Genomic DNA, 12,735 nt, shown 5'->3' with positions numbered 1-12,735 from the left:
ATTATCTGGGGCGTCTTGCCCCAGGCTACCCTACCTATTGAATGGCATACGGTGGCCGGCGGTTGGGACTGTTGTCACTTTAATCGATTCAGGGACACAGCTGTGTATGAGTCAACTCACATTCAACAGGAGTGAGGTTATTAACCCGCGTGGCAGAGGTACCCAGTATCTCTGGTCTGATCGGGTTGGATAAATTCACCAGGAAAGTGCGCATTTACCTGCCGTTTAGAAGTGCTGCTGCAAGAATAATAGCATTCGTGTCACTACACTCTAGCAGTTTATAGCTCTGTATTGCTATGTGATATGCATGTAAAGTAATCAGTCTTGTATTTGCCACGAACGGTGACAATTCACACATCCAAGACCGACAACTTCGTCCCAGCACGGACCAACAGCCAATAATGCTCGCCACAGCCCCCGCTACCGGCCGCCCGGGCCCGGTCAGCTGATCGCTCACCGCCGGGGGGCAGGCCGAGCGCACACGTAACTCACGCGGCACCGACCGACCGAGCCGCCGCGCCCGCCAGCCGGCGCTCGAGCGTCCGGCATTCGGGCCACCTGCCCGGTAGACCGGCGGTATTCCCTAACATCCTCCCCCCGTGAAACGGGACAGACGTTTCGCAAGTTCACAACACATCACATACCACCGGCTTAGCATACGATAAATCAAATCGGCGCATTATAAAAATCGACGAGAAACTGAACAAACACATCGGCGCAAAACTAAACCACGACAAATATCACACCAATGCGGAGACGGGCACTGGGCAGCCGAGGTCAGGGTGAGAAGAGGACTCACGGACTCACGGTGTGATGGTCGGACTCACGGACTCAGGATCTCGAGGTCGTGCAGACGCTGCACTGCCCTCGTCTTCCGTCCACGGCACGTTCGTACCTCGGCAGATCTGGGCACACCATCCCTCCCAGGGAACAACCTGGTCACCACTCCCATCTCCCACTTAAATCGGGGCTGATTCTCGTCCTGAAGGAGGACAACTGAACCCTCCACCAGCCCACCTTGGGATCTGAAGCGCCTCACCGCTAGAGGGAGGCTCCTGAGATAATCACGACTCCAAACCGTCCAGAACTTGTTCAGACGCCTCGCTCTAGCCCTCGCGCGCGATCTGAGTGTATCTGCTGTCTGAGCGGAGGGCTCCTGAGCCGACCGCACTTGGAAGCCCACACTGTGCCCAGTCAGAAAGTGCGCAGGGGTCAGTGGCACAGGGTCATCAGGTGCATCACCAACAAAGGTCAGCGGCCTGGAATTCACACAAGCCTCGATTTCAGTCAGCACAGTCTGCAGTTCAGTTTTTGTCAAATGTCTCTGACCGAGGGATTTTTTCAGCGCCGCCTTAACGCTGCGCACCATGCGCTCAAACTGGCCTCCCCACCAGGGAGCCAGTGGCGCCGAGTATTTGAATCTCGGCGCAAGTCGGCCGTACTGCCCCTGTAACAGACGCTCGGCGCACTTGAAAGTCCTGAAATTGTCACAATAGACAGTCGACGGAACACCGCGCCGCGCTGCAAACCTCTGAAAGGCTAACAAAAAATCGTCAACTCCCATCGACTCCGTCAACTCGAGGTGCACGGCCCTCACCACAGAGCACGTAAACAAACAGATATACAATTTCTGCTTCGGACAATCGGCAGAGAACAGAGGACCTGCAAAATCAAGTGCACAAACTTCGAAAACTTTCGCCTCGGTCACCCTGTCACGAGGCAGGGGTGGCGCCGGCTCGCAGCAGGCTCGAGAGTCGTGCCTCCGACAGGACACGCAGCTCCTCACGACGCGCCGCGCGATCGAGCGCAAACCGACGATCCAAAGGCTGGACCTCAGGGCGGTCATCAAGGTCGAAACACCGCAGTGCTTCATCACCCTGTGCCGCTCACGCACCAGCAGCTCTGCCAGGTAGCCTTTGGGGATAATTATCGGATGCTTTTCCTCATACGACAAGTCAGACATTTGCAGCCGCCCGCGCACGCGCAGAAGACCGTCATCAGCGAGAAAGGGCGTCAATCTGAGGAGTGGCGAGCTGGCGGGCACTGGCTTGCCCTGCCGCAGCAGGTCAATCTCGGCAGAGTAGCTGTCTACCTGTGCGGCACGATACAAATGGTCACAGGCAGCCGCCAGCTCCTCAGTTGTGAGCTCACCAGCTCGGCGCTCTGAGCGGTGCCTGCAGTTATACACAAACCGCAGCGTCCACCAGTGTTCGCCACGGGCCCCAAAATCCCCAGCCCAGCCCGGCCCGGGCCCATGGGTTCAGAGCCCGGCCCAGCCCGTAGCCCGCTCTTGGCAAATATTCCAAGCCCAGCCCGGCCCGGCCCGTCAAAAATAGCAATCTAGTTATTGTCTTAGTCTATTGCTATAATAAGCATGATTGATTACACTATTTTGAGAACAATTCAAATTGCATGAATATTAACATGGCAATCATGACTCCCTTCTTTTCAATGAATATAATCATTTCAAGCACCTATGGCACAAATTTTAACAGTAACAGCAAGCACCTCAGTCAATTAGGTCATGATTACACACCTATAAAAAGTTTACATGATTATATTAACTACATTCTATGAGTAAAGTTATCTTGCAAGCTGATGTGTGTGAACATTATCATTAATAATTGGTGACTCTAATGCATACTTGAAGGAAGTATTTGCAACATACTCTATACTTCCCAGCACTTACCAGCAGAAAAAAGCTTGACTTATGGGAATTGATGAATCTGTCTGGGATTGACCTTGCTGTTAAATTCACTCCATAGATGCTGCAATATCAAAAGCCTGAGAAAGCATACAAAATAGGTGACACTAACTTTAGCACTGTCTTCCAAAAAAAAAGAGAAAATCCATCCATTTATCAGCAAAACTGATTTAATCTATTTTCAATTCATGCCCACGTGTCAACCGAATCTCTGTGGACAACTATCTGCTACTTTCCTTGCTATTTTATGTTAGGCTCTTTTCAAGATATGGATATCGCTAGCAGCGTAAGCAGAAAACATGGTAAGCTTGAAATGTCATTGGGTACTTTTGCGACTTGTACGCATCATCATCATCAATCGAAAATGAGCGAACACTTCTTGATTGTCGCAACTGCGGCAGGTAGCGATTCTGACGAATTGTATAATAAAACATATATGATCAAGTTTTTGTTTTGTTTTTCGTTCGAGTTTTCAGACTTCGTGATTTTGGTTTTATTTTTTATTTGTTTAATTTTGTTTTCACCTTGATACTCACTTAAAAAACGTATTTATTTGATATACTGTTGTGTATACTACCTAGATGCCGCCACATAAACATAGCGCCGCCGCCATGATTGCACATTTTGTTGAGAAGGGGCTGGTTTGTTGTGATTTATTTTGACATATTTATGGACATTTAAAGAAGCTTTCATCGCGAAATACTCTGTAGAGTTCCTCGTTACTTACAGTGTGTTTTGTGAGTATCCTTTTAAGGTTCTGATCGTTAAAAAGCCGTCGGTGAAGGAAAAAAGACTGTGTTGGAATTGTCTCACTATCGCCATATACAAGTGTTAACTTAATGTAGCCCTGTAGCCCATCATTGTTGAGTGGCTTCTTAGTTTTTGGAGTTGTAGTGCTAAGTAAGTTATTCTGATGACTACATTTTAACTTTTATTAACAAACTAATGATGCTAGAGATTCTCTGATCTTTTTGGTTGCGGAATTTTTATGAAAACCCTCCTATGTGTGACATGATGTGATATTGGATAATTCTCAAGACTCCCAAAATTCAATATCAAGTAGGTTTTCTTTCACATTGCTTAAATTTGGTTTAGTTTTTGTATTTTCCCAGTGGGTTTTGTTTGCATCAGTTTCCAAATTTTCTTAAATTGACATTAGTCGCAAAACCCATAGTGCACAAAGCTCTTGGCCCGGCCCGTCCATAGCCCGTTAACTAATGATATTTGGGGGCCCGGCCCAGCCCGTAGCCCAGCCCGGCCCGTAGCCCGTTGGGCTGGCCCGGCCCGTGGCGAACACTGGCGTCCACCCCACGACACGCGTGGCTTTCGCCAGCGTCCCGTATCTCGTCACCTGAAACAGGCCGCGCTCAGACTCGTCCACTCTCACCGCCGTCAGAGTTGCACCGGCCACAGCATCCACCTCCTCAGGCAGCTGAGGAGCAGGTGGTGTGACGTCAGCAGACACGGGCGCCGTCTCCGCCCGTGACAGCCATTCCGGTCCGCTGAACCACAGCGGTGACGTCACCAGCTGTTCTGCCAACACGCCCCGAGTCATGAGGTCAGCAGGGTTATCCTCAGACCGGCAGTGGCGCCAGTTCTCTGAGCAGGTCAGCTCCTGTATGCGAGAAACACGGTTACGTACAAACACATCCCAGCGCTCAGGTCGCCCCCTGAGCCATCCGAGAGCGACCATAGAATCGCTCCAGCACACATAGGGGGTCTCCTCCGGTAGGCGCAGAGCCTCGATAACTAGTCTCACCAGCTCTGCTGCCGTCAGACACGCCAGCAGCTCCAGTCTGGGGAGAGTCAGCCGCTGCCTCAGCGGCGCCACGCGTCCCTTGGACATGACGAAAGACACGCGGTATGAACCGTCAGGCTGCACGAACCTGAGATAGACACAGCTACCATACGCCTTCAGAGAAGCGTCCGCAAATACGTGCAGCTCCACATCACCTGTGAGTGACGACCAGTCACCGGCGGACATCGCAGTGAAGCAGCGGGACACCCTCACGTCCCGCAGTCGCCGGCAGCCGTCCAGCCAGCGGCAGAACAGCTCTGCCTTCTCCTCCGGAAGCTCCTCGTCCCAGTCCACCTTGAGCTCCCATAGCTCTTCGAATAAAATCTTGGCCAGCACTGTGAAGGGACTGAGTAAGCCAAGCGGGTCATACACGCGGGCCATCATACACAGCACCACACGCTTTGTCGGCACAATCCCAACAGGCAGGTGGTCACCTGTGAAACAGAGTGTGTCATCATCCTGACACCAGGTGACGCCGAGCACCTTCACACTTTCATTCTCTGAACAGGCGGCCCCCTGTCTCACCGCGTCCAACAGGAGCGGCGAGTTGCTGGAACACTTAGTCAGCTCCATGCCTGCAGCAGCCATCACGGTGCAGGCATCCTGCAGCAGAGCCGCCGCCTCCTCCTCGCTGTCGGCCCCGGACAGCCAGTCGTCCGCATAGAGGCAGTCCAACAGCTCCGTCTTCACCTTGCTGTCAGGGCTCTGTGAGAGATGGTATTTGATGGTCGCATTGAGCAAGAAGGGGCTGCACGCCACACCCATCACCACACGCTTGAAGCGCATCACACGGAGGCGTCCATCTTGGCGCCACAGGAACCGGTGTGCATCTCTGTCCTCATCCTGTAAACAGATCTGATGAAAGGCACGCTTCACATCAGCACTGACGCCATATCTCCAACGCCTGAAACGCAGCAACACATCCTGCACGCTGGGCATCAGAGAGGGGCCAGTGTGCACAACATCATTCAAGGACAGTCCGTTAGACCCTCTCGAACTGGCATCGAAGACGGGTCGCACCTTGGTAGTGCTGCTGCTCAGTTTCACAACTGGTCTGTGAGGTAGGTAAAACGTCACGTTCTCGGTCACGAGCTCATCAGGAGGCACCTCACTGATGAAGCCATCATCCTCCATCTGTTGAAGAGCAGCACCATAGGCAGCCTGGAGAGGGGGATTCCGCTGAAGCCGCCTCTCCAAACTTATCAGTCTCCTCTCTGCTTCCCTTCTGTTATCCTGTAACTGATCCCTAGAATCTGTCCAAGGAATCTGTACTGTGTACCTCCCGTCCTCAAACTCTATCGTCTCATTGAACCTCCTTAGCAATGAATCCTCACTCTCATCGCTATTCTCCACATCACAGGGACCCTGAGCCCACACATCACAGCCACAGGTGTGCGGCACTACCAAGGTCAGTAACTGTCAGCCCTCTACTTTCGACCGTCCATCCACAGCACCAGAGAGAACCCAGCCAAAGGCTGTCTCCATAGCCACTAGCCCACCATCCCTCACCAGCCCCGCCTTAACAAGGGCCCAGTACTGGTCCTGCCCGATCACCAGGTCTATGTGCAGCGTGGACTCAGACGAGGGGCAGTCAGCAGCCAGCTGGAGGTGGTTGAAGGGCTGCAGTAGGTTCGAGGACACAGGTGGTCTCCGCAGGGGCGCCGATATTTGCTCCACCTCCACTACTCGCAGTTTTTCAGCTGTGGGCACAGAGACATTCAGGCCAGTCACACTGATTTCATACACATCACACACATCAGTCATTTTTGAGCCACCAAAGGAGGCACAGCTCATCTCGACAGAGCCCTCAAGCTCTCCTTTGACCTTCCTCATGAACGACTTTGTCACAAATGAGCGGTCTGCACCTCCATCAAAGATCAGAGTACCTTTGACAACACTGTTACCATCCACGGAAGGGACCAATACTGTGGCGACAGGCAGCAATGTGACAGTTCCATTGGTTGTGCATGAAAGTGAAACACTCTCACCCTGTCCCCCTCCCCCCATGGCTACACCCTGGGTGGGGGCCCCCTCCCTGGCTCCAACCCCAGCATCCACCCTCCGGGAACCCTCATTAGCACACAGGGTCACATGGTGACGCCCACCACACTTCCCACATCTGGCAGCACAGCGTCTAGCCATGTGCCCAGTCTCTAAACAGCAAAAACACAAGCGTTTCTCTCTCACACAGCTGAACCGGTCATCTACACTCAGTCTTTGCCACCCCAAGCACTTAGCTGTCTGATGCTGCTGTCCGCAGAAGCCACACCGCACAGCAGCGGCGGACTGTAGAGCAGCAGTAGAAGGGCGGGAGGCTGAACGAGCCCCACGCTGGCCCAGGAGGCCAGCCACCGGTCCCTGGCGCCCACCAGAGAAGGCAGGTCGGCGTCCAGTGGCAGCAGCAGCTGCCTGGCCTGGAGAGGTAGTCGTCCTCGTTGACGTCAGGCCCTCATACACGCCTGACCTTTCCAGCCTGGAGATCTCTTGTTGCAGGAAGCTGATGAGATTGTCCAGGTCACCCTCTCTTCCAACACTGCTCCTGGCCCACTCCAAGCGCACCTCAGAGGGCAGGCGCGACAGGATGAGAGGCGTCAGGATCACTCCATATTGCTGACCAGTGACGCCCAGCGCAGCCAGGCTCCGCACCTGCACCAGGAGCCGGTCGACCAGGTCTTGCAGCTTGGTTTCACTCGAGCTGCCAAGGCTCAACAGCTGCTGCACGTGAGCGAAGATGATGAGCTCTGGGCGACCAAACCGGCTCTTCAGCAGGTCACAGGCGGCAGCGTAGTGCTGAGCCCTGAGGGGGAGGCCCTCCACGCACTGCTTTGCTTCTCCAACGAGAAGAGACCTCAGGTAGGTCAGCTTGTGGACCTCAGACAGATCCGCCTGGTCCACTGCACATTCAAACGACTCCCAGAAGGTGCCCCACTTCATCACATCACCGTCGAACTTCGGGAGCTCCAGCTTGGGCAGACGTGCACCTCCAAATCGACCGCTAGCTGATGCAGGAGGCACCTGTTCACCTGCTTCAGCCGAATGCTGCACCTCTACAGCACGGAGAAGAACGCGCTTTATCCCCTCTCGGAACGACCAGGCAGCTTCCAAATCACCTTCCAGGCCCTCTGGATTTAGCTCACACTCGACAGAGGCCTGTACTTCGTCCAAGGCGGCCAGACGCGCCTCGCACTCTCTTTTCGCATCAAGCAGCAGCAGCCGAGGGCTCACACCAGCCACCTCCTCGTCCATCTTCTGCTCCAGCAGATCAGCCAAGACGTTGGCCGAGCGCGTGGCCCAGCCCTTCGCCGCCACACGCCGCCTCAGCAGGCGCTCCAGCTCCGCCATAGCGTTCGCACAGCAGCCTCAGAACGCTCACGAAGCCGCCGTCAGCCGACGGAAATTCACCGCCGACGACTGCCGACAGTCCACCGCAATCGTCGACAAATCGCCCACTGACGATAGCACTTGGGCATCAACCCATCACAACAATGCTCACTTGCACTGTCCCGAGCAACGTCCCGGGTTTCGGCACCAATTTGTAAAGTAATCAGTCTTGTATTTGCCACGAACGGTGACAATTCACACATCCAAGACCGACAACTTCGTCCCAGCACGGACCAACAGCCAATAATGCTCGCCACAGCCCCCGCTACCGGCCGCCCGGGCCCGGTCAGCTGATCGCTCACCGCCGGGGGGCAGGCCGAGCGCACACGTAACTCACGCGGCACCGACCGACCGAGCCGCCGCGCCCGCCAGCCGGCGCTCGAGCGTCCGGCATTCGGGCCACCTGCCCGGTAGACCGGCGGTATTCCCTAACAATGCATAAATGAGCAAATGTAAGCTATGAGCACCATATGCTACCATAATTGCATACGTATGAATAAAAACACCCTAAAATACAATAGAATGAAAGCTTTGTGCCGCCTTTGAGCACCCGGCTGTAGCTAAGTCCTGATACACGACCATGCCGCCGTTTTCCTTGTGCACTTAAATGCACACAAACAAATCTCAGAATTAAGAAAAGTCGGATTGTACATAAACAACGAATCCTAGAATGTTTACTTTAATGAAAAACAATATCAAATTCTTATCTGTATTCAATGTAAACGCGTTTCGATTATTTCTTTATCAATACATTGATACAATACAGATAAGTTTTCATTATCTGTATTGTATCAATGTATTGATAAAGAAATAATCGAAACGCGTTTACATTGAATACAGATAAGAATTTGATATTGTTTTTCATTAAAGTAAACATTTGTCAAAATGAACAATATACGAATCCTAGAATGTCGTATGAAAACTTTTCTATAAAAAGTCGTTCAAAAGATGATTGCTTCAGCCAGTCAGAATTTATTAGAATCGGACAATATACAACATATTATTGTTATTGCATTTACTGTATTTGTAAATAAAAGCTTTCCTGCCTTCCTTTATGCTGATATGCAGAGTGACTAAATTACAAAATACTTCTCCGCCTGGGACGGCAAAGATATTACGTTAAATTACCTAGACATGCTCTCTCTCTCTCTCTCTCTCTCTCTCTCTCTCTCTCTCTCTCTCTCTCTCTCTCTCTCTCTCTCTCTCTCTCTCTCTCTCTCTCTCTCTCTCTCTCTCTCTCTATATCAATCTCTCTCTCTCTCTCTCTCTCTCTCTCTTCCTCCCTCTCTCCCTCCTTCTCTCCACCTGATCCTACAATCTGTCGTCTCACCGCCGCTGCCAGAAGTGAGCTATTTGGGCGGCGTCCCAGTGACGTCACCGCCCCCTAATGACGTCACGCAGTAGCCGGACGCTCGCTATGAATGGCGTCCTTGACTAGCCACCCAGTCATCGTTCGTCAGGAGATAATGGTGGGAGCTGGGAATACCAACCACAGCCGTAGTCAAGATGGAGGATAATATTAGAATTCGCCCCGTGGCGTAGATATCCGTAGAGATTTGCCGTACATTTAGACATAACTTGTGTAAATGAGTGTCATAGTTTGAATTTATGGGTGATTAATGACTTATGTATTCAGCGTCCTTGGAAGCCCTTAAATCTGCTTCTGTTTGCATATAGAGAAACTTAACGCATTTGCACATTTAGAAACTTAGAAGTTTGACAAGGCCGAACGCTTTTATATCTGTACGACTTTACTTTTTCATATTGTTTGCCAAAGTCGAGGGGAGAAAATCATGCAGTTGAAGTGCACCTTAACCCGCGCCGTGCTGGTGGCCTGAACTTTCCGCCGAGTGCTGGGGGGGGGGGGGCGTTTTCACGCCCCCCCGTCTAACTCGGCTCCTGGGCCACGTAGCGACACGAGGTAAGCGGCAATCGAAAGAGCGTCAAAAATAAAGACGAAAACACTTCGGTCATTTTTTGGGTCAGGTCAAAGGTCAGGTCACCAGAGGTCACCAAAGGTAAAATGTTGACTATTTCAACATTTTGGAAACTGCCAACGGCTATCTCGGGAACCGATAGAGCTACAGCGCCGCGGAAAAGCGCATTCGATAGCCCTTTTACAGACCTTTCTGAGTAATGTTCTCAGATTTGACCTCAGGTCAACGGTTTAGCCTCCAGAGGGCAAAAACTCCAAAAATAGCCGTTTTTACGAAAAACGTTTTTTCGTCAATAACTTTTGACTCATAAGCGCCATGACATTACTTTTGCCAGCATCGTGTTCCTCTCGTCGAGACGCGTCGAATGAACTATTCGTTGACCTTGAAAGGTCATTTTGAAAATTTGACCTCAGGTCAGGGTCATGACCTGACCGAAAAGGGTCATGTTGCATATCAGTCGATCCGTATCGTCGAGCTGAACACATCTGACGTGTTTTCACCGCTCTAGCACGTCTCTATCAAAAGTTATAGCCAAAAAACTGCTGGCGACCGTTCATGACCTGAGATGACCTCAGGGGCACACAGAGGGGTCACAGGTGCATTTTTCCTATTCAGTGTGTCATGTTTACCTATGAACCGATGTTTGAGAGCGTTTTGAACGATATTCGTCCAAAAGAGGCGCATTTCAATTTTCTCCCATTGACTTATAATGGAGAGGTCGCAAAATTGACCTGACCTTAGGTCACAGATATCAAAAATCCGAGATATACATTTTATACATACTGTTACTCATATCAATCGCTGAAAGTTTCAAAGTGATCGTTCAGTCGGTGTAGCTATAGCGAGCCTTTGAACTTTTTCTGAGGTAAGGTCACTTGACGTGACCTGGTGACCTGACCTTGAACGGCCTAGGTCTGAAATTTTCACAACATGTGCGGAAATGATGTAGGAACACGTGTACCAAAAACGGCGGCGCTGCGCGCCGCCGTTTTTGAGATATTCGCGAAAAACCTGAGGGGGGGCGTAAAAACGCCCCCCCCCCCAGCACGGCGCGGGTTAAACTTGCATCAACGCTTTTCTGCATTTCTAGGTACAGATGGTATACACAATGCCGTATATTTCCACACCAGCATTCTGCTGCATTAGGCGCTCAAGGAGCTTAACACCGCACCTCTGCAGCACCACTGCCCCCAGCTGAACTTTATCGCGGAGCACCGAGAGATGCGATCTGTGCCTGGCCTCCGGCGGTCACTGACCTTGGTATTCCGTCAATGGCGGGTGCAGGAGGGAGGTTTTGAAGCGAGTTATTCCAGAAAAATAACACGTTTTCTCACGAGGAGACAGGCTATTTTTACGTTTTCAAATATTTTAGTTTAGCTTGTCATTTTAGCAGCAGGTAGCTATCCGATGCACTTTTAATTTCATAATATATCAAACAAGCAGTTGTGATGGTTATGTCCTGCCAACATCATCGCCTGGATCCCCCGTGCCGTATATCCAGAGGCCAGAGCTACACCCTCTAATTGTCATTAGTGTCCAGTGTAGATTGTAGAACCTTCATTACTTTAAATTCAATTCTTCTCAGCTCCATATTCTTAGAAACTAGCACCCACTACAATGAACTAAGGAACGTTTAGTATGGACTGTAGACATGCAGTTGATAACAACTTTCATCACGCGACACTCTTCCTGTTATCCGTGTGATCATTATCCGACATGCTCTTCGCACGGTACTGCACGAATTTGTCGAGAATTAAACAACAATGTAAACAATGCACCAGCTGCCAGGTTATTTATATTTTTATCATGGGACAGAAACTACGGAGACAATATAAATTAAAGGTTACAAAACGTTATCTATTTATTATTTATCACGAATTATGTAACAATGACTTTCACGTAAGGTTAGTTGGGTGGGCAACTCTGTATAAGCCATCAACGGCATGGCCAATAGTCGTGCTTGGAAGATTTTCTGCACAGTTGTTCAGAAGATATACGGTCGTTGAATCCTTGGTTGAATTCATGTGTATTGTGTAATGCTATGAGTGGTTCTTGTAAAACTGCGGTTTACGTGTAAATACTGCGGATTGCAGGTGTGAGGCGTGACTACTGACCTTGGAATATTTGTGACGTCAATGGCTGAGCAGTTTGTAATCTTGATTTATCTATGTTAGTGATGCGCAAGGAACACACAAAGCGAAACCTAACGAAAGTTGTCCATCATATCTACATACATTACGAAGCATAATGTGTTGGGAATTCAAAGCAGTGCTTATGTGAAAAGTGCCCCGCTGCATTTACCTGAAACTAAGCTGAAACTAGACCTGAAACCTTACCTGAAACTACCTGAAACTAGAAATGTTGAGCAGAAAGGAACCCTTGTCTATCACGGGTAATGCCTCATACCCATAGACATCTGCGTATTTATCTCAACATCCATTTATTTCATGTCAGCGTTTGATCAGTTACATCAGTTATCATCATTTCCGGGACTGTTGTTTTCATATGGATGCTTTAACCATCAAAACTACAGCCGGCGTTATTATATTTGGCTAGCAACAGTCGCACAAACTTTGAGGTTTTCTGTCTACCCCGCCATGTTCCGCATTTCAATGCTCTGACGTTTTCATTATTTGTAAACTGCGGTCTGACGAAACTGTATTTGAGTCGTGCCGCTCCGCGTTTCGCCGAAACCGAGGTTCCGGTTTCCAATGTATTTGTATTTACAATACGAGTATACCACAGCTGTTCTCAGTATTACAGATCTTTATGGTAATTGTGGCAATTGTGCATGGAATCGGAACTAGGTACATTTCGTTATTTAGGTCCACTCATTTTGAAGGTTTTATGAGCATTTTTAGATGTGATGTTACTCGCATAGGTACACATTACACATGTGTGGTCATTGAACCGGC

At 50.3% G+C, this 12,735-nt stretch overlaps 2 protein-coding genes across 2 annotated transcripts in view; one reads left to right on the top strand and one right to left on the bottom strand.

The window, feature by feature from the left end:
• Positions 1–314: 314 nt before the first annotated feature.
• Positions 315–7,605, bottom strand: LOC122372926. Its single transcript, XM_043350610.1, has 2 exons — positions 4,012–7,605; positions 315–2,204 (listed from the first exon to the last, which is right to left on the bottom strand). The coding sequence occupies exons 1-2, from the start codon at positions 5,634–5,636 to the stop codon at positions 824–826; spliced, it is 3,006 nt and encodes a 1,001-aa protein (XP_043206545.1). The 5' UTR covers positions 5,637–7,605; the 3' UTR covers positions 315–823.
• Positions 3,421–12,735, top strand: part of LOC122372927 (tyrosine kinase receptor Cad96Ca-like) — a 31,628-nt gene continuing 22,313 nt past the window's right edge. The window contains exon 1 of the mRNA XM_043350611.1: positions 3,421–3,441. The gene's annotated coding sequence lies outside the window, so the exon portion shown is untranslated. The remainder of the gene's footprint in view (positions 3,442–12,735) is intronic.

The sequence above is a fragment of the Amphibalanus amphitrite genome, unplaced genomic scaffold, assembly GCF_019059575.1.
Source record: "Amphibalanus amphitrite isolate SeventyFive unplaced genomic scaffold, NRLGWU_Aamphi_draft 001419F_arrow, whole genome shotgun sequence".
Lineage (NCBI taxonomy): Eukaryota > Metazoa > Arthropoda > Thecostraca > Balanomorpha > Balanidae > Amphibalanus > Amphibalanus amphitrite.
The sequence above is the reverse complement of the archived record's forward strand: the minus strand, read 5'-3'. Positions and strand labels throughout refer to the sequence as shown.

Bases quoted from the DNA above. Each gene is read 5' to 3' on its own strand.
- LOC122372926 (XM_043350610.1), bottom strand. From the start codon at position 5,636: ATGGAGGATGATGGCTTCATCAGTGAGGTGCCTCCTGATGAGCTCGTG. The intron at 2,205-4,011 runs GTGGACGCCAGT...TGGCGAACACTG, and splicing joins AAAGCCACGCGTGTCGTGGG to GTGGACGCTGCGGTTTGTGT.